Here is a 24,934-nt window from a genome sequence, read left to right as displayed (position 1 = left end):
ATTACATTTTGTATCTTCTTTTTCAGTTAGATCTTGTACAACCATTGTTAGATTTGTTCCTGGATATTTTCTTTTTTTTTTTTTCAATACCATCATAAATGATACTGTTTTCTAAATTTCATTTTGTAATTGTTACTGGAATGTAGAAATATGATTCATTTTAAAATACTGACAACTGCCCTGGCTGGTGTGGCTCAGTGGATTGAGTGCTGGTCTGCAAACCAGTGGGGTCACCAGTTTGATTCCCAGTCAGGGCACATGCCTAGGTTGCTGGCCAGGTCCCCAGTAGGGGGCATGTGAGAGGCAACCACATATTGATGATTCCTTCCCTCTCTTCTCTTCTGTCTAAAAATAAATAAAATCTTTTTTAAAAAATGAATACACTCCTTTTTTAAAAAGAGAAAAAGAAATAAAAATAAAATACTGACGACCTATCTGGCTAAGTTCATTTATTACTCTAATATTAGTTTCTACATGGATTGAGACTCCTTACAAACTACAGTGCCTGTGAATAAAAGTGGTTTTACTTCTTCCTTTCTAATTCCTGTACTTTGGATGCCCAGAACATTGCTGAACCCCAGTGACAGTAATAGGCATTTTTGTCCTGTTCCTTGTTCCACATGGAAAGCTTTCATTATTTAATAACCAAAAAAAAAAAGTTTTCTATAGCTTTCTTGTGGCTACCTCTTATTAGATTAAGAAAATCCTCTCCTAATCTGAGTTTCCAAAAGCATTATTATTATTTTGGGGGGAGTCCTGGCTGGATGTTGTACTTATCAGATGCTTTTTCCACGTTTACTAAAATTATATTAATTTTACTGCTTTATCCTATTAAATAACATTTGATATTTGGTAAATAATACTGATTGATAACCAAAAGTAAGTCCTTGCATTCCTGGAACAAGCGCAATTTAGTCCCGTGATTTAATTGTCACTGGATTCAGTTCACCAGGATATTTTACATCAGGTTTGAAAGAGGTTGTTTGTAAACCTCCTTTCTTGTAATGGCTTTGTTGGGTATTAATATCAAAGTCATATTGGCCTCAAAACTAGGATGGGAGGTGTTCCCCTTTTTTATTTTTTAGAATAGTTTCTGTATGATTGATGTAATTTTTTTCTTCACATGTTTAGAAAAATCCACTGAAGATGCCATCTGGGCCTGCCGTTATTTTGTTTGGTTTGCTTTTTAAATTATCAGGAGGCGTTGTTAGTGGTGGTGGTGAGATTTAAAATTCTAGAATCATTTAAAAATTTGCTTTAGATTTTATTTATTTATTTTGTGGGGTGGAGAGAGAGAGGAATAGAGGAAAAAAGAGGATAGAAACATCAATGTGCAAGAGATACACATTGGTTGCCTTTGCGTGCCCCCAACCGGGAACCTGGCCTGCAACCCAAGCATGAGCCCTGACTGGGAATCAAACCGAGGACCTTTTGGTTTGCAGGCTGGCACTCAATCCACTGAGCCACGCCAGCCGGGACTGGAATGATTTTTTTACATATATGCAACTCAGATATTTTATTTCTTCACATGTGGTTTTGACAACTTGTATTTTTAAAAGAATATATCTAAAATTTCAACTTTATTATCATAACACTGTTAATAAAATCCTCTCAGATTTTTATTGTCAGTAAGATTCATAGCAAAGGCCCTCTTTCATTCCCAATAATGGTAGTCTGTGCTATTTTCTTTGATTCTAACCAGGATTTGCATCTTTGTTAATCTCTTAAAAGCAGCAGCACTTGTATAGTCTAATCATGACGCTGACAAATGTGTCTTTAAAAAAAAGAAGCAGCAGCATTTAGTTTAGGTCACAGGTGGTAAACACAAAACCCGCAGGCCAAATCCGGCCCTCCACCTTGTTTTATCCAGCCCAGCAGCTTGTTTCTACCTGGCGGCAGCGCTGAGCTCTCGCTTAACTGTTAAGGAGTAGTTACATGTACACAGTCCTAAAATTACATTCAGCCCTTTGAAGGCAACCATGTAGGCTGATGTGGTCCCCAGGGAAAATGAGTTTGACACCCCTGGTTTAGGTATTTTCCTCTAGTATATGTCTGATTTGTATTTCATTAACTTCAACTTTTATCTTTATTTCTTGTTTTGAATATTTCAATTACAGTTGACATTCAATTTTTATTTTATAATCGCTTTAGGTATACAGCATAGTGGTTGGACATCTATACAATTCACAAAATACTTGCCCTGATAAGTCTAGTCCCCACCTGGCACCATACATAATAATTATCATATATTGACTATATTCCCTGGGCTGCACTTTACATCCCATGACTCTTTTGTAACTGCCAGTTTGTCCCTCTTAATTCCTTCACCTTTTTCACTCAGACCCCCAGGTGCCCTCCCTTCCGGCAGCCCTCACTTGGTTTTCTGTATCTATGAGTCTGTTTCTGTTGTTTGTTTCTTTATTTTGTTCTTTAGGTTCCACAAATAAGTGAAGTCATATGGTATTTGTCTTTCTCTGTCTGACTTATTTCACTTGGTCCATCCATATTGTTGCAAATGGTAAGATTTCATTCTTCTTATAACCAAGTAATATTCCATAGTATATATCTACCACATCGACAAAATAAAAGACAACTTACTGAATGGAAGAAGATATTTGCCAATGATATATCTGATAGGGGTTAATATCCAAAATTTAGAAAGAACTGATACAACTCAACACCAAAACAAACAAAAAGATGGGCAGAGGACCTAAACAGACACTTCTCCAAGAAGGACAACAGAAAGCCAGTAGACATATGAAAAGATGCTCAACATGCCTAATTTTTAAATTAGGGTTGTATCTCTCATCAGAGAGATAGAAATTAAAACCACAATGAAATATCACCTCACACCTGAATGCTATTATCAAAAAATCAACAAATAAGTGTTGGTGAAGATGTGGAGAAAAAGGAAACCCGCATTGTTGGTGGGATTGTAAATTAGTGTAGCGACTATGGAAAACAGTACGGAGCTTCCTTACAAAATTAAAAATACAACTATCTTATAACCTAGCAGTTCCATTTCTGAGTATTTATCGAAACAAATCTAACACACTAATTCAAAAAGAAATCTGTATCCCTATGTTTACTACAGGGCTGTTTATAATAGTCAAGATACAGAAGCATTCTAAATACTCATCAACAGACAACTGAATAGCTTTATTTCTTTTCTCTCACTTTCTTATGGTTTAATTTGATCTTCCATTGCTTTTAAAATCTAGTCTCTCAACCAAACTGAATGACCTGCTCTTCCTTGGACACTCCTCATACTTTCCATCTGTGTTGGCCTTGCTCACATTGTTCTCACTGTTAATAAACCATCCTTCTCCCTTTTATCAAGATCATGCCACCTACCGTCTATGCTACTTATTTTCTGTACCTTCTCCCCCCTTCTCCTCCTCCCACTCCCCTGTTGCTAACCCTCCTTGAGATCTTCATTTCTATGTTTCCACTCCTGATCTAGCTGTCTTTTTAGTTTGCTTTTGTTTTAGGTGTGGTTGTTAATAACTGTGAGTTTGCTGTCCTTTCACTGTTCATGTTTTTTTAACTTCCTTTTCTTAGAAAAGTCCCTTTAACATTTCATATAATAAGGGCTTGGTGATGATGAACTCCTTGAATTTGATCTTATCTGAGAAGCACTTTATCTGTCCTTCCATTCTAAATGAAAGTTTTGCTGGATAGAGCAATCTTGGTTGTAGGTCTTTGGATTTCATGACTTGGAATACCTCTTTCCAGCCCCTTCTTGCCTGTAAGGTCTCTTTTGAGAAATCCACTGACAGTCTGATGGGGACTCCTTTGTAGGTGACTGTCCCCTTAGCTCTTGCTGCTTCTAGAATTCTCTCCTTCATTTTAATCTTGGCTAATGTAATGATGATGTGCCTTGGTGTGTTTCCATTACCCCCCCTTTAGTTTATGACCATGTGTCACAAGTTCTTTAGATTCTATTATTAGTATGGGAAATAATAGAATCTAAAGAACTTGAGACACATGGTCATAAACTAAAGGGGGGGTAATGGTGGGGATGGGGGAGTAGGGTGGAGGGGAATAAAGGGGGGAATAGAACAACTGTAATGGCATAATCAGTAAAAAAATAAATTTAAAAAAAAAAAAGATCATGCCAGTCTCTAGGGATCAAGGCTCTCCTCACATGCTGCCTCCTCCAAGAAGCATCCTCCACCCCTCTCTTATTTGGTATATTCTGAGCCCCTGCAACCCATTTTGCCATTTTTAGGTCACTATTTAGACCCTGGTTTACATACTTCTTCCATTAACGTCTTAAAGACTGAGCTCAGTTTTTATGAAAGGCCCTCCACAGTGCTGTGTACAAAATAGATGCATGATAAACACTGGTGTTTGTGACTCAACTTCAGGAGTTAAATTTACACAAACTGAACCTGTTTATTGCAGAAATCATCAACTGGTAACTCATTTAGAATCAAACACATCATAAGACTTTGGGCAAAGAAGAAAAGAAGTCTCATTTTTTTTTAATCTTCCTTGCTTCTTCTAAATGACAACTATATATCATCCAGAGCTAACATTTAACTTGACATTTTGCTTTTTCTGGCTATAACTTAAAACCCACATTTCCCTCCTTATTTAAAAAAATAGTTAAGTAGGAAAAAGGTTCTTTTTTTTAAGTTGAAAAATGAAAAGATGAAGAAATTTCTCAAGAAAAAAATAAGCTAAAGGACAATTTTTGGTATTATAAATGGATAGTGCACATCAAAAACACAGGGCTTTCCAAATTTAAATGAGTTATGTTCCACACTGTTTTAAAGACTTCAGAGCAAGACTTAAAACTAAGGGGAGGAACAGGGAATATGTTGGCTGTAGGGCACATATTTGGAGCCAACTTTGAAGGCTGATAACACATACATGTAGAAAGGGTGAGTCTTGCTTTATAGCACAAAATACACCAGGCCTTGATCTAATCAAAAATACCACATAGACCTTTCCAGTTCTCATGAGCTGCCTCAACCTGTTCTATGATGCAAACCTCAATGCATAATTTACAAAATAAGTGTTCACAGTAAAACCAATTGAATGTATGAGCCACCTTCAGTAAAAGCAGACCAGAGAACTAGAGGTATAAGATCTTTGAAGGATAAACCTGTGTTCAAATGTTAACTGCCAACTGACTAGCTATAGAACCCTGGGGAGGTTGCTTACCCTCTCTCAAACATGGCTTTCTCATCTGTAAAAATTGGCTAATTATGCCTATTTGCAAGTTTTTATATGCCACGTTCCCTACACCTGCCTACCCATGTGTGGTTAGTGGTGTTTGAGCTGTGGGCTGTCACTGGCGGTACAGGTGGTATCATTGTCCTTATTGCTGTTGTTTTTTTCAATTGCCACAAAAAGAGCCCAGGCATCTTTTAAGTCCTAAAATCCATCATAATGGCTTGACTAGAAAAACTAGGCTTGACACAAATTTTATATGAACCCATCATTCTGGGAGAAGAAATAATTCTAAATAGAGTTTAGTGTTTAGACTCTAAGAAGTAACAGTTCCAAAGACAGATGAAATAAACCTGCATCCAGAAAAACATTTCAGGTATTACATGGTTTTACTGATTAGATCCTAAGATCTGAATTAAGTTTACAGTGAAAAGTGGTGTGCAATCAATGGCCTAGGTTGGGAATCAAAATCCCTCCTTAGCTTGTGTGACCTTGGGTTGGCGAGTAGCTCTTGCCTTCTCCATGTTTCAGCACATTCCTTCCATGCCTGATGGAACTGAAATGGCTGGGTCTGACCAAACAACAAGGTACCTTTTAAAGGAAACTTAACTCAACTGCCAGTCAGCTCAACCTCATGGAGTAGAAGAGTAATCATCCTCCTGAGCACAAAGACAAGGCTTGGTTTTTAGTTTTATTAGCAAAAATCGACCTCATCACTAAAGTTTAGCACCTGAATGCAAAGTTACATTTTTTTCACCAACAGCACAACTATAAGTAGGCTATTTAGTCAAGTTTCATCTTGAATTACTTACAGTGCGGTTCCCATAGCAAAGCCTGGTACTCTAGAAGAACCACACATGGCACACACGTGCCCTGGCTGGTCATGTGACTAGAAAGCTAAACACTCACAATCCTCACTTCATTTGTCACAGAGATACCGTCCCATGGTGACATTACGCCCTTCACTTCTTAAACCACTTTCATCAGATCAAGTATATTTTCTGCAACTTTTACTAAAACCCTAGTATCACATATATGTCCCATTTGATAAATTCTGCTGAGTTTAGTGCTAGCATAAAGCTTGTTTTTCTTGAGTGCCATGTAATTCATAAGCAAATGAGAACTAGGGAACTTAATGCATTTTCTTTTCAGCCTGAGCTGTTACATTTGAATGAGGTTTTATGCCCTATCTCAGTAATTATTATTAGGGTTGGTTGGGTTTTTTGCATTTTTTTAATTTTTCTATTTAATTATTGTTCAAGTACAGTTTTCTGTCTTTTAGTCCCATCCCAGCCCACCCCCCAGTGCTCCCCACCTCCTTCCCATTTCCACCCCCCTTAGTTGTTGTCCATGTGTCCTTTATTCTAGTTCCTGTAAATCCCTCCCCTTTTTCCCCTGAAATTCCCTCCCCTCTCCCCTCTGGTCACTGTCCCCCTGTTCTCTATTTTAGGGGCTTTGGTTTTATTTTCCTTGCTTCTTTGTTTTGTTGTTTAGCTTCCTGTTAAAGGTGAGATCATATGGTATTTGTCTTCGAACACCTGGCTTATTTCACTCAGCATAATGCTTAGCTTCTGCACAGCTAAAGAAAATAGTATTAAAATAAAAAGAGAACCAACTGTATGGGAAAACATTTGCCAATGATACCTCACACAAGGGTTCAATCTCCAAAATATACAAAGAACTTAAACGATTCCACTCTAAGAAGACAAGCAACCCAATTAAAAAGTGGGCAAAGGATTTGAACAGACATACAGAAGATCCAGACACACATGAAAAGATGCTCAATATCACTAGCTATCAGAGAGATGCAAATTAAAACCACAATGAGATACTACTTTATACCAATCAGAATGGCCATCATAAACAAAGAAACAAACAACAAATGTCGGAGAGGTTGTGGAGAAGAGGGGACCCTAATCCATTGTTGGTGGGATCACAGACTGGTACAACCACTGTGGAAAACAGTATGGGTTTTTTGCATTTTTTAAAAAACACAACTTTCTTCCTGTTACTTCCTTCTGTGGTTGTTGGAGCTGCTGCAGCCATCTTGTTCAGACAGGCAGAAAGAGGTGGTCTGAAAATGAAGCTCCCATAAAGGAAGCCAAAATACGTGGTGGAATGAGAGAAAATGGGATCTGTGAATATATTTTGAACTCCTGGATTAAGCTATGCTTGAAGCAATACTCCTGGGGTATTTTTTCCATTTACATGAGCCAATAAATTTCCTTTTGGCTTAAGCCATTTTGAATTAGATTTTGATTTGTTTAGAAGTTCTGACTAACAAAGAAAAAAATTGGGATTATCTGACAAGTACTGTCATTACTGTAATTCAGTGTCCTTAAAAAAATGGATATAGCTTTATGAATGAACCCAAGAAAGTGCAACTTTTGAACATCATGTTTATGCCATGTCAAATTTACAGTTAAAGTAGATTAAAAATACATTCTTTCAAAAGACTTAACATTAAAGAAGGAAAAAAGGGGGTTAAACACCTCTAAACAGCCATTTTTATTGAGAGTTCTACATAAGAGTAGAAAAGAGGAGCTTAGTGAAGAATTTTTAGACACAAAAGTAAGAAAAGGAGGAACACTGCAACACCCACAAGAAAACTAACTTTTCTGAGAAACACACACAGTGCTCTAACAGTGCAAACCTGGAACATACCTGCCAGACCAAATCGGGATCAAAATTAAAATTTGGAGTTTCCTGCAAGAAGATAAATCACAAATAACTTTAATTCACTTTGCTTCCCTTCATTTTCACTCAGGTGACTTTAGCTCCCCTGGCTCAGCTGGCTGGCAACAAAGGTGATGGTCGCCAGAAAATGGTCCTCTGTTGTGATGTGAGCAAATCGTCCTCTCCAAGGCTTGCCCCACAACGAGGTATCTTCACAACTCTAAAAGCACTGAGGGATATGTAGAGAGTCACTAGAAGTGTGAGATTGTGGGTCTAAAGTATTTGGGTTGGGCAAGATTTCACAGATTTTCACAATAAGTACCTTTCTTGAGTTGATACAGAGGATATGTGTGGAGAAAACCTGGGGTCAGATTCACTAAGAACCAAGGGATAAGTAGGGATAACTTCTAAGCTCTTAATTCTGTCATGTTCCTGAAACTATAGATCCAATTTACTATATGAAAAGCCCCCTTTGACTTCAGATTTTGCCAATGTGTTATAGACAACATTAATGTTTACCCAAAAGTGTTTAAGTTAAAACAAAACAGTGTCTGGAATTCCACCCACCAGGATTACGGGTCAGCACTATTTGGGAGTCAACCCTAAGGCTTGTAAAATTCTGGCTTCCAATGTGCCCTCCAATTTTAAAGGGATGTAATATACAAAATCAGATGAGATCACAGCCTCTATCACAAGCCGCACACACGCGGCTGAGGAAATGACCCTCTCTACCAGCTGCCTCCATAATTCAATTTATGCATGTTGAGTATAGATGCTAATGGAACCCAGACTTCTCCACCAACAAAACAGAAGGCAGTGCTTTGTAAATGAGCAGGCATCCAAAAGACAACAGAAAAACTCCAGGCTTGATACCCTGACAAATGTATTGATCATCATTTGTCCTAAATATGTGTTCAACATATCAGCAGCATTGGTGTCATAAGAGAAAAAGTACTGACTCAATTTACTAATAATGTATGGGCATAAACTGTAGATAGCCTAAATGAATGCTTTTATTTATTTTTTTCCCAACAAAACATATGATACTAAAAACAGTAAGCTAGAATCAAACCAATTTGTCTTTATAGTGACCTTTACTAGGAAAATGCCCAAAGCACTGGGAGACATGTCATTCCTGGTTTCTCCAAAGATTTTTGGAAGGCATTCTTTTCTAAAGAAAAAAAAACACAATAATTTGAAAATAGATTTTGCATGCATCTTCTTATCCATTACTCACTGTGTGGGATGTATGCGTGGAGGTGAGTAGAGAGGGGACTGACTGGCTCTTTGCAAAAAATAAAAATAAATAAATCATTAAAATACATTTTTTGTCTTTTTCTTTCCTTTTTTTTTTCTTTTCTTTTTCCGCCTTAAAAAAGTTTCCAATTTGGTTCTAATGAATGTGAAGTGAGGATGAAATCTCAGTTGCAAGCCATTCCGCCTCAGGTGTAGAAGAAGTATCTTTTCCAAATAAGTTTAAATTACATAAATTCAAAGTGAATTGATGAGCCAAAATCAGCAATTACTTTTTTAATCTTACTGGCAGGCAGTCCCATAGATAATACATTTCAAACCAATTTGCTGCAAATACATTATGAGTACTTGACTTGTGTAACCTTTGGGAATCATATGGTTTGAAAGCAAATGTTCTACATTATTTCCACAAAAATCTACTTGGATGAAGACACTGTGATTGAACAGAAAAAAAATTCTAAGTCAGAACTGCACATGCCAAAAACTCAATAGTTCATATTAACTTCTTTTTCCCCAGGACATGGGAATTTTTTGGTAGACAATTCCAAATCATGTGCTACAAGAAAGACAGAAAAATCATTATCCTGCCAGCAAGCTTCTTAACTGTCTTATTGGCTGATGGTGACCAGTGTTAACCTCAAGTGTGAAATTACTAAATTACAAACATTGTTGTTATGAATTATTTCTCCTTATGTAGCAATTTAAATCAAGGGCTATTTATTCTTAAGATAAATACTATTTGCTCTCTTCTGGCAAAAACTGTAAGTGAAAAAGACTTCAAATTTCTAGATACTGACAGAGAAATTGGGTTTCATTTAGATCTGTTTCTTAATCATATGTCATGACTTGGCCTTCATCATTTACTTCATTATTCTTTAAATGCCCCAAATCCATCCAGGAGAATCTTTGATTCTTTTTAAATAGCATATCTCTAATGCTTCCACAGCTAAAAGAATACCTGGAGAGTATCTTAAAAATTATTACTTCTACACTTGGTTAGGAGAAAATACTGGAGTCAAGACAAAGTATTATTCATTGATAAGTAAATTTTGCTAATAGTACCATTTAAGTTATTAAAATGACTCCATTGCATATAAAACTCCTTCTCTTTGCCAAATCATAGTTTCTCAAGGTGCCTTTTCATTGTAATGTGAGTGGGAGGAAAAAAGGAATATTTCCAGGTTTAGAAATCTACTTTTAAAGCACACACAAAACCTCCCTTAAGCTTGAAAGCACTGGCCATACTCTGGAAAAGAACCCAGCTCCTTTCAGCCAAGGGATACTTGAGCCCTTTATTCTTTTGCTCAGAAAAAGAATCCTAATTAAAGGGCCAAGAAATTAAATGTACCCAGGAAGGCAAAAAGATTTAGGAAAAAAAATCACTCACCAGGGTGCCTAGAGAAAAATACAACATTCAATTCACATTTTATGTTAGGCACCATCAAGTTTAAACAAACTTCAGAGGCACAGCTGTTTTTGACAAATGTGAACAGCTCCTACCTTCATTTCAATGACAGTCTGGAGAGCCTTCGTCTTGGCTGGCTCCTGCTGAAGTTGGCTTCTTCGGTGCAGTTCCTGGGGAGGAACACGATAGAAATAAGCCTGACGGTTCATCCTCCCGTTACACCATAACCTTTACACAGGTACCACACAGCCCACCAGATACAGGTTTGCTGCGCACAGACATAAACAAGCCACAGGTACCTCTTCCCCCACCCTCTTTAGCATCCCTCCTGCCTGGAGCCTGAGTTCCGGTGCAAAGCTCCTGGCACATGCGCTATTTCTGAAACTTCCATCAATAATTAATGTCAACTCTGACAAAGCCAGCAAGTAATTATAGCCCTAATACTGTTCAACACTGAGGCTGTTGCCCAGCCATCAAATCATAATTTACTAAATTACATCGCTCTACGCTCCCAATACAAACACAGCAAGAAAACGGAGGAAAGAAAATGACTAATGTAGTTGCAAATCTGTTGCACGCATGGCATTTTGCTACTGAGGTAAGTTTGAAATGAGCAATGTAAAACCTTTTCAGTACAACTGTGTCCCTTTTTGGAGTGAACTGATCTAATGAAACCCTGTGAATCTCCTGCTTCCTAATTTACAGTTTCAGTCCTTGTTCAAAATCACATGTCTGTGTGATGTGTTCGTGCCAAGAAATTAAAACTGGCATTAATATCCACAGTGTTAAAGGGGAAACAAAAATGGTGAAAGCCAGATGTAGACTTAAGAACTTCTGGGATATGATGAATATTTCCTTAGGTAAAAAAAAAAAATGCAATTGCAATTTTTAAGCTTAAGCCTTAAGCTTTACGGCTCACTTTTTGCATGCCTCTCCTCAAAAGAACAGTTCTATTAAAACTTTAAAAGATTGTCTTTGCAGAAGAGATGAAATAAACAAGGCTTTTTTCAGTTCATGCTTTAATTTTCTCAATATTAATTATCAACAGTTTTATGAAATTGACAATAACAGGAGTAAAGAAAAGTGCCAACACATGTCCATGCTGCTGATACAAGTTACCTATAAAGTAATTCCATTAGAATTATTTGAATTGAAGTCACATATAGAGTAATTCCATAAGACTTATTTGCTTCTAGAAAAATCATTTAAAGTCAACGTGCAGTAGTTTTAGGCATTTACATTCCATGGAACCACAAACATTTTTTACTTTTTTAAAAGATTTTATTTATTTATTTTTAAAGAGAAAGAAAGGGAGAGAAACATCGATCAGCTGACTCTCACACACCCCCAACTGGGGACCTGGCCCTCAACCCAGGCATGTGCCCTGATCGAGAATCAAACCAGTGACCTTTTGCTTTGCAGGCTGGCACTCAATCCACTAGGCCACATGGGCCTGGCAGACTACAAACATTTTTTAAAATGTTTCTCCAAGGAGGACATGCAGATGACCCGTAGACACATGAGAAACTGTTCAACATCACTAACCATTAGAGAGATGCAAATTAAAACGACAATGAGATACCACTTCACACCAGTTGGAATGATCATCATTAATAAATCAACAAACAACAGGTACTGGAGAGGTTGTGCAGAAAAGGGAACTTTAGGGCACTCTAGGTGGGAATGCAGACTGGTGCAACCACTATGGAAAACAGTATGGAATTTCCTTATAAAACTAAAGATGAAATTGCCTTTTGATCCAGCAATCCTACTGTTGGGATTATACCCTAAGAACCCTGAAACACCAATCCAAAAGAACCTATGAACCCCAATTTTCTTAGCAGCACAATTTACAATAGCCAAGTGCTGGAAGCAACCTAAGTACCCATCAGTAAATGAATGGATCAAATAACTATGGTACATTTACACAATGGAATACTATGCAGCAGAAAGAAAGAAGGAGCTACTACCCTTCACAACACTATGGATGGAACTAAGTGCAATAAGCCAGATGTTGAAAGACAAATACTGTATGATCTCACTTGTAAGTGGAACCTAATAAACAAAACAAATAAATAAGCAAAATAGAACCAGAGAATTGGAGATAAAGAACAAACTGACAGTGACCAGAGGGGAGGGGGATAACAGAGGACAGAAGGGGAAAGAGCAAGCAAAGGAACATAAACAGAGGACTCATGGGCACAGATAATGCAAGGGATTGACTGTGGGAGTTGGCAGGAGGGGGGGGCAAGGTAGGAGAGATCAATGAGGAAAAAGGCAAGACAATGGTGACTGAACAACAATAAATTTTTTTTAAAGAGAATATATCAACATAAAAGTTTGTCAGAACAGAATCCCAGAATAAAATATAGTCCTTCCGGGATACAAAAACAGACATTTCGCCCATATCCTATTACATCGTTCTTACTTGTCAGCGCCCAAGAAGACCTGGTGATGGACAGTCGTGCCTATGCCCAGGGACCAGCACTGCAGAATCACCATTACAGCTCCGACACACTGTCGCAGTGGGGACCGTGGGGGGGCATATTTTTCTTCTCAAAGTCGTCACTAGCACAGACAAACTCATGCAAAACTCTTTCTCAACCTCCAATTTAAGAAGGATTCGAATTGAATTTGTGCTTCTTAATTGTTCAAAATGGTCTCACATCATTTAGGACTTTTTTTTTCCCTCTAACATATCCCTGAAAGGGATGGAGTCAAGTATTTTAGAATCTGTTGTATGACTAAAGAAACAGAAAGAGGTTCCATGTCCTTTTGGAGTCTCTGGAAAGCAAGGATCTGGCAACACTGGTCCTTTTGAGGCTCCATGGTAATGACAGATTTTCTGAAGGAATGATCCTTCTGTCCTTTTTTGTGCATCTAGAATGTTCCTGGCACTATTTGTCTCCTTCAGGCCTCAACACATCATGTGGAGTATGATCTGTGTGTGTGTCCCATGGGCTACTGATAAATATATAACAAATAGCACCCAGCATGGCCAACTTCAAGCTACCTAGGTGGTATCACTGAGAAGAGAGGTGCAATAACACCCCCTTGTAGGGCATTTCCAGTATATGGACACAATAGATATAATAACCTCAAGAGCACAGATAACAACAAAATATAATAAAAATTAGGAAATTAATACAAGTACTTTAATCATAAGTTTGGATATTTAATTTGTAGCATAGGTTGTTAAAACAAGTTTCCACTATTCAGCCATCATGGGCTATGATAATCCAGTTCCAGCACCCCACTGGGTGAATCACATAATACTTCAAATTTCCATAGAAAGTGACTTAACCCTAAACATTAATTCCAAGAGAGCTGGAGATCACTTGACCAATAAAATTTTATAGATGAGAAAACAGAAAGTAAGTCACCTGTCAGTTGTTCCACAGTAAGTGGCAAAAAAATATATTTCACAAGTCACCAGTTATGATACAATGTGTCATTAAAAGCATCTGAGCAAAAAAAGATGAGAATGAAATTCATGAAAATTTCATACCATAGCCAATCCCAATTCCAAAATAAAAATCATAAGCAAGTTTGAGGATAGAGGTTAAACTCGCATAAAACAAATTAAAAAACCAAGAAGCAACACAACACGAATAAAACCCATCGGGTACAGGCATATGCTGTTAAAATTTCTGCCAAGCACAAAAACATTTTTAAGGGAAAATATGCACTAACAAAGCTAAACTTGTGGCAATAGTTTTGCAACAAGAGTTCTATTTTCTGTAATTGTACAAGTTCTACTATATTATAAACCAGCTCAAAATCCATATTGTTTCTGGTTCCTCTGTATCACTCGATAAAAAATAAAATATTAATAGTATCTCTAATTACTCATGAATTATAATTTTCCTTTCTTAACTACACTATTTTTCAATCAATCCTGACTTCACAGTTTCTGAGGGTCACCTGAATTCCTAAGATGTCAGGTACATGAAGATTGTAATCCACATTCAGATTTCATAGACTGTCTAAAAGTCCCACATCAGACATGTAGTCCATCCCTTTGATTTAGAAACCTTAAAATGCTCACTCCGACTGTAGAAGAGGGATCCAGTTGTCCAATGAAGATTCATGCCTCTCCACATTAGCATAGAGCAGCAATTTTAACCTTTTTCATCTCATGGCATACTCATTACTAAAATTCCATGGCACAGCAAAAAATATATTTTTATTGATCTGCCAAAATAGGTATAATTTTGATTAATTCACATCAGATGACTATTGTTGTATCAGCTATTGTCCTTTTTTTATTTGAAAATCTAAGGGAAAAGAAGTCAGTGCCCTTAACTAAATAAATAGTAGGGTGTTTCGTGTCTTAAAAATTCAGTTGAAATGTGCTGGTGTACAGTGGTTGTAAGGAAGCCTCATCACCACCACCCTTGTGTGGAAATGGGCCATGTGACTTATCTGGCCAGTGGAACGTGGGTAGAAATGAGAAACAAAACTTCCATAAAAGCCTTCTAGCTTGTCTTCAACTCACCCATTTCCCTGCCTACTAAAAAAAAGTAAAGGACTTCAAGACCCCAAAAGTTAGCAGAACCCCAAGATAAAGGAGCCTTGGTTCCCCAAATGCCATCTGAAAAGTCTGCTGAGCACCCATATTGGAAGGTGGTGTACATGAAAACTAAACTTCTATTGTTAGTCTCTGTGTTTACAGGATTTATCTGTAGAGACCCTAGTTCTCTCTGCTTTAACTATTGCAACAGATACAAAGAGAAGTAACACCTAATTAGCTTTCAATTGTGTGTTGCTTTTGAATCACACAAATTGATTTTAATATGTGAGTACTGGCCAAATTTTTCTAAAGAGACACTAAGATATTTGGTGCTCTGACTACCCCTAATCATCTGAAAGATGCACCTATTATTCATTGATCTTAAACAGCTAAAGAATTTTACTAGTCCTGGCTGGTGTGACTCAGTGGATGGAGCACAGGCCTGGGAACCAAAGGGTTGCTGGTTCAATTCCCAGTCAGGGTGATACAGGGTGCAGCCCGGGGGGGGGGGGGGGGGCAGCAAAAAAAGATTTAGAATAATGTCCAGAATTCAAAGTGTATAACAATATTGGAGAGACATATAAGATGTCCTCACCATCCCCCGCCCCAAGGGGAAGAGACAAATAGAGCCAGGGCCATTGAGAGCTGTTTTGCATAGCAACAGTTTTGCAGCTAACCTCTAGAATGATTATTTAACATATCTTAACCTTTAACTGGTTTCATAGATATGTTAAATAGATGTGGCCATGCTTTGAGCCAGGAAGAAGGGAGTGGCTTCTACCCAGGATGAAACTAGGGGCTTCGCCCTTTAGTGAGAGTGCCTGCGTTGAGAGCTTGGAAAAGATTGGCTCTGGGACATGAGGGGAGAACTGCCCAGGTGAGGAGAGAGCCACGCAGTTTGGGGCAGAGTGAGGACCCCTGCAGTCATGTAGGGGAGAGCCACGCGGTTTCAGGAGAGTGAGGACCCCCTGTTGATGAGGTGAAAGAGGGAACCACATGGTTTTGGCAGAGTGCAGACCCCCTCTTTCCCAGGTGAAAGGGAAAACCACGCAATTTGCCAGAATGGAGATCCCTGCAGCCAGGTGAAGAAGAAAGCCACATGCTTTTGGTAAGAGTGCTGACCCCTGCAGCTGTGGTAGAAGAGGCCCACGTGACTTTGGGGTGCCCCTTTGGCCGCGTGGTCTAAAAAGCAGGAGAGACTTTGACTGGAACTCTTTGTACCAGACTTTGACTGGTACAAGAACTCTTGCCAGTGGACCATGAGAGGGTACCACAGTACTTTGGATTAATTCGAGATCCTGCACAGTGACACAGCTGATGGCACCAGCGGCCTGAAAAAGGGACGTGTGCTCTTTTCCTGATTTATGGTACCCGGAGTTGGGACAGTGGGAGAAGGGAGCGCTGTGTGGGTATAGGTGTATACCCTAAAGGACTTTGATATTTTAGTGGAGGCGTTAGGCCTGAATAGCATTAAATAAACATTTCGTTTTCCTTTTCACAACTCTCTGGCATTGAGAGATGTCTTTCCAATTGGCGGCGGACAGAAGAGCCCAGTAGATATTAGTATTCTATTCTTGGGAGGGGCCCCTTGGACCTCTTGTTCGTAACAAGGTCACATGCCTGGGTGATTCAGACCCCAGCTCATGGGGTCTGAGACATTGTGGATGAGATACGAGAAATTTACCCAAACTGCCAAGTCCTGTGGAGGAGAAGGGATAGCATGGCTTCTCTCTCAAAAAGAGAAAAAGCCTCACAGCACCTCAGCCACGCTATCAAAGGGAGAGTGCCCTGACCCTTGCCCTGACAAGCTTTTATTGCTTTTCTGGGCACTTTACATGATGGTCCTCATTTATGCAGAGGTTCACTTTAGGTAGTTACCTTTTACAGAAAACAAAGGAGAGGATGCCACTAATCACATCACAGAAGAAGGATTTTTGCAAATACAAAGGGAAAAGTGGTTGAACTGGTTACACTCATCCTTGGAAGGTTAAGCATAGATTTTAGGAAGTTACTTTAAAGTATGCAGTAAACGTTTCTTGCCTCAGGTCAGGGTGAGGGAGTTTTAGCGAAAGCAAGTCTCATAGCAATCTAGGTACAACGCAGGCCTGATTCTCCATGCAAGAACCTATTTGTGGGAGCAGGTCCAATACATCTCCAAGTGGGAGCTGGGCCCACACCATGCAGAACCATCTCCTATATTTCCCCCACTGTTTTTAGTTAGGACTGCTATAGATCCCACAAAGCTTGCTACTTGCTGGTCTCTTACATGATCCTGAGAAAATAATTTGCAAATGTGTCAAAGTACATAGAGCATTATTATAATCCAGAAGCAACCAGCGGTTCCAAAGATTCACATTCTCAGATTAGGCCCATCGATCATTGTCAGGCAGTAAAGATCAAATATATAACATTCAAAGAACTCTGAGGGCCTATTCTGAGTCAGGGTCAGAAGCTAAAAGGGCTATAAAATTTTGGGGAAACAAACTTATTTCAAGCTTGTTTAAGTTGAGGGTATTAGCAAAGTAGGTTTCACAGGATTTTATGCATTCTTTTTTAGGCCTGATGGCCCTAAGGAACCTGCCCTTTCCAGCACAGGGCGGCACCCACCTCTAGCATTGTTTCAGGCTTAAGTCATTGTTTCAGGCTTAAATCAGGCAGAGGAAGTAAGGTAGCCAAGAGATTAGGAGATTTCTTGCTGACAGAATGAGGACTCAGGCTATGTCAAAGCCCAGGGGCAATGGTCTATCACCTGCTTTTTCTATAGCCTCCCAAGTCTTTCCCTGGGGGGCCCCATGATCATGACTGTCTTAGGTCATCCCTCCCTTCGGTAATCTTATCCGTCATTGGCAAACCAATAACTCATTGGGGGCCAGGTAGGGTGAAGTAAAAGGAGCAGAGGCTCTGCTTCTGCCAGGGAGATAAGCTTTGTCTCCTTAGTGGCTTATGGTCCCAAGGTCACTCACTCAGCCTTAGCCATGGGGGGGTTACAGCTCCTGAAACCAGGCAGGGCAGTTCCCAACACTTGGGTTGTGGGCCAGGTCCTGGTGGGGGTGCTCAAGAGGCAACCACACATTGATGTTTCTGTCCCTTTCTCCTTCCCTCTCTCTAAAAATAAATAAATAAAACCTAAAAATATTTTAAGACAATAGAAAAAAGAATTTTGCTAAGAGATCTGGTGTTGGTATAAGGGATATGTGAGATTTAATTTACTCTGGTAGTTATTTTTTTATTGTACTTTTCTCCCATTGCCATTTAGCCCCCTTATGACAATGTTAAATCATCCAGAGCAGTGGTACCTATGGTTTTCTGGGTCATCGATCTCTGTTAAGAATCAGATGGAAGGTGTGGATTCTCTCCAGTAATGGGCACAAAAGCACATCCAGACGGAATGGTGCACACCATGTTAGCTGATTCACAGGGCCTGGGCCAGCATGCAAGAAGTCTGTCTTTGAACCAGACAACAGGCTGAAACCCACCTATTGAGAGGGAGGAACGCTGTACAGAGAATTGGGAATCAGGGGTCCACAGCTCCAGACTGAGATCTTGGGCACACATACCCCCACTCTGTGATCTACAGATTATGGAGCTTTATGAGTGGGTTTCTAATGGCCCTTCCAGCTCTAAGAACATGCAGATTTTTAACAGGCAGCTGACTCTGAAATGCTGATCTCTGGCTGGTATTTTTAGTCACACCCATTCTCAGTTTTTAGAGCAGAATAAAAATAAAAGAAGAAAATGGGCAACATCACAAAATTTAATATCTCACTATACCACTGATTCCCAAGCTTAAATATTTTCCTATAGTTTCATGACTAGATTGGCTTTAACTCATCTAAAACTTCCAGATTCTCCAAGTGATCAACATGGAAATATACCAAGAACCCAGAATTTTCAGTATGTAATCTCAAGTGGTTCATTGAGATGACATTTCTTGGCAGTTAATGAGCATGTAGAGTTACAGACACTGTATTTTGCATACTCACAACTACCCACTGCCAGGCTCATCTTGGAAACCAGCGTCTATAACTCATTCATAGGGTAGCAATTGTTTGCCTCCACAGCATGATGTCAGAAAACTGGAATAGCTAGTTCTGGCAGATCCACCTCCAAAATGGCTTTTTCACTCATTTGTCTGGTGCCTTTGATGAAAAATGACTTGAAGGCTTGAAGTAGCAGCAACCTGAGCATCTATATATGGCTCTCCCAGTGGCTTGGGCTTTCTCACAGCATGGCAGCCTCGGGGCAATCCAACCTCTTACATGTAGGTGTACATACTCCAGAAGAAAGTGTTTCAGCAGATAAACCAGAGACTGCATAAACTCTTTTATTAACTCACCTCAGAAGGCCCATAGCATCACTTTTGCAATGTTCTATTGGTTGAAGTAGTTATAAGCCTGCTCACATTCCAGGGAAGGGTACCAAACAATCTGAAGCCATATTTTTACAATTGCCACTGTTAAGGAACAAAACCAATTGGAAAAACCAACAATACAGGAACACTATAATCTCAAACATTAACTCACATCAGCTTTAAGATATGGCAAATTCATACACTCAAATAATAATTTGATGCAAGAGGATACAGGTAATACAGTCATGAACCAAACAGACAAATATCCCTCATGGGTTTTTATTTCAAATTCCAATGGGAGAAAGTCACAATAATTTTAAAAAGGAGGCCAAGAATAGTAGGGGAAATATAGAATCTAAAGAACTTGAGACATGTGTTCATGAACTAAAGGGGGGGATGGTGGGAGAGCGGTGTGCAGGGTGGAGGGGAATGAAGGGGGAATAGAACAAATGTAATGGCATAATCAATAAAATAAAAAACATATTAAAAAATAAAAATAAAAAGGAGGCCAAACCAGTTTGTCATAGTGCTATAAGGAAACAGTCAGGAAGGTAGAACAGGACATGTTGAGGGTAGGGATAAACTACAATTTTTAAATAGGGTGATCAGGGAAAGATTCATTGAAAGGTGACATATGAACAAAAAGCTAAAGTAAATGAAGGGAACAGTTGTGCAGATGCTCCAGGCAGTGGGAACAGCAAACGCTTAAGTGACTGGCTAGAGCTGCATAAGGGATGGGAAAGGAGTAGATCAGAAAACTGCAGGGGTGGGGAATAATGTGAGGAAGGGCCCTGCACTTGGAATTCATTGTTAGAACACTGGTTTTACTCTGAGATATATAGGAAGCCAATGGAACATTCTGGGCAAAAACAAACCATGATGTGATACGCTTTCTTTTTTGTGTGGGTATTTTATTGATTATGCTATTACAGTTGTCCCACTTTTTTTCTCCCTTTTATCCTGCGGTACCCTACACCCTCCAAGCAGCATCACCCCACCCTTAGTTCATGTCCATGAGTCCTATATATAACTTCTTTGGCTTCTACATTTCCTACACTATCTTAACCTCCCCCTGTCTACTTTGTGCCTATAAATTAAGCTTCTTATTCCCTGTACCTTTTCCTTCATTCTCCCCTCACCCCCTCCCCACTGGTAACCCTCCATGTGATCTCCATTTCTGTGATTCTGTTCCTGTTCTAGTTATTTGCTTAGTTTATTTTTGTTTTCGTTTTTTTTATGTTCAGTTATTGATAGCTGTAAGTTTGTTGTCATTTTACTGTTCATAGTTTGATCTTCTTTTTCTTAGCTATTCCCTTTAACATTTCATATAATAAGGGTTTGAATAAGGGTGATGATGAACTCCTTTAACTTGCCTCATCTGGAAAGCACTTAATCTGCCCTTCCATTCTAAATGAGAGCTTTGCTGGCTAGAGTAATCTTGGATATAGGTTCTTGACTTTCAAAACTTGGAATACTTCTTTCCAGGCCCTTCCAGCCACTTTCTCAAAAGGTTGCTTTTGAGAAATTAGCTGATAGTGTTATGGGAATGCCTTTGTAGGTAATCATTTCCTTTTCTTTTGCTGCTTTTAAGATTCTCTCCTTCTCTTTAATCTTGGGTAATGTAATTATGATGTGTCTTGGTGTGTCCTTCCTTCAGTCCAATTTCTTTGTGACTCTCTAAGCTTCCTGGACTTTCTGGAAATCTATTTCTTTTGCCGGATTGGGGATTTTTTCCTTCATTATTTTTTCAAATAACTTTTCAATTTCTTGCTCTTCCTCTTCTCTTTCTGGGCCCCCCTATGATTCAGATGTTGGAGCATTTAAATTTGTCCTAGAAGCTCCTAACCTCTCCTCATTTTTTTTTTTTGAATTCTTGTTTCTTCATTCTATTCCAGTTAAATGTTTATTTCTTCCTTCTGTTCTAAATCATTGATTTTGGTGCCTGTTTCCTCCCCTTCACTGTTGGTTTCCTATATGTTTTTCTTTATTTCACTTGGCATAGCCTTCACTTCTTTCTCTATTTTGCATCTGTACTCAATCATTTTTGTAAGCATCCTGATTACCAGTGTTTTGAACTCTGCACCTGGTAAGTGGCTATCTACTCATTGCTTAGTTCTTTCTCTGGAGTTTGGATCTGTTCTTTCATTTGGGCCATATTTCTTTGTCTCAGTGCACCTGTTATGTTGTAAGGGGTGGAGCTTTAGATATTCTCCAGGGTGGGGTAACCTACTTCATTGTGTTGTGGCACTGAATTTGGGGGAGGGGTGCAAGAGGAAACAATGCCACTTGCTCTGCTCTTGCCCTACTTTCAGTCCCTTCCCCCCCTACCCACAAGCAAATTGGGCCTTTCGGGTGCTGATTCCCAGTTGGGTAGCCTTGTATATATTCTAGGATCCGGTGGGTCTATGAATGAACTCTCCTGTAAGGCTGAGAGAACCTGCTACCACAACCCCCACAGGTTTTTACAGCCAGAGGTTTTGAAGCTTTAGTTTCCCACATTAAAACCCTGGGTTACACAGTCTGTCTTGTTACCCAGTTGTTTTATCCTGGCTTATTCACACACAAATGTGGAACCACCAGGTCCCCTAGCCACCACCTGGCCTGCCCAGTCCACCACCTTACCATGTGTCTTCTCCACCCCAACTGTCCATCTCTGTCCATCCTACTGGTGTGGATGAATGTTTCTTCTTTAACTCCTTGTTTGTTGAACTTCCATACAGTTCGATTTTCTGCAGTTCTGGTTGTTTTTGTTTTAAAATTTGTTGTTGTCCTTCTTTTGGTTGCGTAAGGAAGCAAAGGGTATCTACCTATGCCTCAATCTTGGCCAGAAGTTTGATGATATACTTTCTTAAATGATTATTCCAGCTGCTGGACTGCAGTGTGGTTTTGGATTGGGGTTGGGCATGATAAGTCGGGGAGGCGTTAAAAGCAGAACCACAGAGACTAAGAAGAAGCAATTGGAATAACCCCAGGAAAACATGATAGGACTCTGCACCAGGGTGACAGTGGAGGCAATGAGGACTTGAGTTTGTTTATGTATTGAAGGTGAGGCTGACTTGACTTCCTGACAGATTGCCTGGAGACTAGAGAAAGAGAAAAGTAAAGACTTCTAGGCTTCAAGGCTTCTAGTCCAAACAGGAAGAACAAAGGTAGAATACAAAGACAGAAAAGGCTGGGGAGGAGAAGTGTGATAAATGGAAACCAAAAATTTTGGTTTGCATGTGTTAAGTTTATGGCGCTATTAAACATCAAAGTGGAGATGCTAAGTAGGAGGTCAAATAGATGGGTCTCAATCTGAGGGGAGAAGAGCTACAATTACAAAATTGAGATCAGGAAATAGATAGCACGTAAAGCAGAAAGCCTATATAAGATTAACTAGGAACTGAGCATAAGGAGGAAAAGTCAGAGAACTAAACCCAGGAGCAATCCAACACTAGGGGTAGAAGGTGGGAGGAAGAAACAGCAAAGAAAACTGAAGAATAGCCAGTGATGTAGGAGGAGAACCAGGAGTGTGGCATGCTGGAAATTGAGGATAATGAGCCCAGGATGCACAAATGACCACCTAATCAATTACTGCTGAGAGGTTAATAGGATGAAGCCAAAGCATTGACCACAGGACTTAGCAACATGCAGGTCATTAGTAACATCATTAGTAACCTTGACTACAGCAATTTTAGTAGCTAGTGGAAATTAAAGTTTGCCTGGAATGTGTTATGGGAGAATGGAAGGAGAGAAGAACCTCAGGATACTATATTTCCACAGGTTCAACTGATCATTTCTTTTATCAAAACCCTTTAAAATTTGTACACCCATGTTCATACCATTATCACATTAGCAAAAGATGGAAGGACCTGAAAAGTCCGCCAACAAATGGATGGATAAACAAAATGTAGTACGTAAGTACAATAAAATATTACTCAGCCTTAAAAAGGAAGGAAATTCAAATACCTGCTATAATATGCATGTACCTCGAGGGCATTATGATTAGTGAAATAAAGCAGTCACAAAAACTCACATAGTATGCAGTCTTATGTGAGGAATATTGAGTAGTCAAACTCATAGAAACAAAAAGTAGAATGGTGATTGTCAGGGACTGAGGGTTAGGGGGAAATGGAGAGTTGCTTAATGGGCACAGTTTCGGTTTCATGAGATGAAAAAGTTCTAGAGATTAGTTATACAACAATGTGAACATCCTTAACATTATTGAACTGCACACTTAAAAATGGTTAAGATGGTAAATTTTATGTTGTGTGTCTTTTACCAGAATTTAAATTCTTAAAAAACCATGAACATAACAGAAAGTGCCAAAGTCCCACAACTTTCTTCACTGCCATTCTTTTAGAGAGAAAACATCATCGTAAAGTCAGTGTCCATCTTCCTCATGCATGTTTTTGTGTTCTTTTTATAGATGCATGTCCTCATGAATAGTACATATCTAACAATAGAGTGTATCATTTTTAATTTACATAAAATGCTGTCCATATTGCACAAAGCTTTTGCATATCAGTTTTTACCTCAACAATATTATTTATTTAGAATTTATCTGTGTAAATAAGTGTTTCCTACTCTTTTCCCCATTACAAACCATGTTGCAATAAACCTCCTAGATGTGGGGAAAAAACCCTCTGTTTCAAATATCTTTATATTCCTAAATTCATAATAATTCTAATCTTTCTACAACATCTGTTTTTTGTATTGGGAATAATCCTCTACCCTTTTACTCTCTTTTGTCTACAAAGGTCAGCAAACTAGCTCTTAGGCCAGATCTAGCCTACCATCTGATTTGGTAAATAAAGTTTTACTGAAATACTGCTTACCCATTACATATTGTCTATGGTTGCTTTCATGCTAGGGTGCTTAGTACAATGTAGCAAAGTATAAGTAACTATTGCCTATTACCATCTCTCATAACAGACTTCTTTTATCCAAAAGGTGTAGAACTTCCAGTGCAATAAGTACAATGTCATTTGTACTGTGTAGAGTTGAAATATTGTGACAGAAATCCTATGGCCTCGCATACGGCCTTTTACAGAAAAAGTTGTCAACTCCTAGTCCAGAATATCTTTGATCCTCATCCTAGTCATCTCAGAAAAAATACCAGTTCCTCAAATTGTAGTTTGACATATGGCCACAAATTCTTTAACTCTATAAAGTGAAGCCTAAATACCTTCTCCTTAACCATCACCTGGACTTAGTAACTTACTCCTAACAAATAGAATATGGTTGAAGTGGCATGTGTTACTTCTGAGGCTTAGTAATAAAAGCCATGTTGGCTTACTTTTTAATTTGCCTTGGATTACTTACTCTGGGGCAAGCCAGCTGCCATATCACGAGGATACTCAAGCTGCCCAATAAAGAGGCCCGATGGCATAAAATTGAGGCCTTCTGCCAAGAGCTATATGAATGAGCAGTCATGGAGGTGGGTCTTCCAGATCCAGTCAAGCCTGAGATGCCTACAGCCCTGCCCTGCAGCTTGACTGCAATCTCATGAGGGATTCTGGGCCAGAACCATCAGATAAGTGACTTACTCTTTCCTTGTCCACAGAATCTATGA

At 39.0% G+C, this 24,934-nt stretch overlaps 1 protein-coding gene across 1 annotated transcript in view; it reads right to left on the bottom strand.

Annotated features, from left to right (window-relative positions):
* The window catches only part of ERC2 (ELKS/RAB6-interacting/CAST family member 2), a 982,831-nt gene that overhangs the window by 678,407 nt on the left and 279,490 nt on the right, over nucleotides 1-24,934 (bottom strand). The window contains exons 5-6 of the mRNA XM_053669554.1: nucleotides 10,612-10,686; nucleotides 7,846-7,887 (exon numbers count right to left, since the gene is read on the bottom strand). Coding sequence (XP_053525529.1) covers nucleotides 7,846-7,887; nucleotides 10,612-10,686 — 117 coding nt within the window. The remainder of the gene's footprint in view (nucleotides 1-7,845; nucleotides 7,888-10,611; nucleotides 10,687-24,934) is intronic.

This window comes from Artibeus jamaicensis, unplaced genomic scaffold (assembly GCF_021234435.1).
Source record: "Artibeus jamaicensis isolate MK-2021 breed Jamaican fruit bat unplaced genomic scaffold, CSHL_Jam_final contig_519, whole genome shotgun sequence".
NCBI lineage: Eukaryota > Metazoa > Chordata > Mammalia > Chiroptera > Phyllostomidae > Artibeus > Artibeus jamaicensis.
This window is presented reverse-complemented; position numbering and strand designations above follow the sequence as displayed.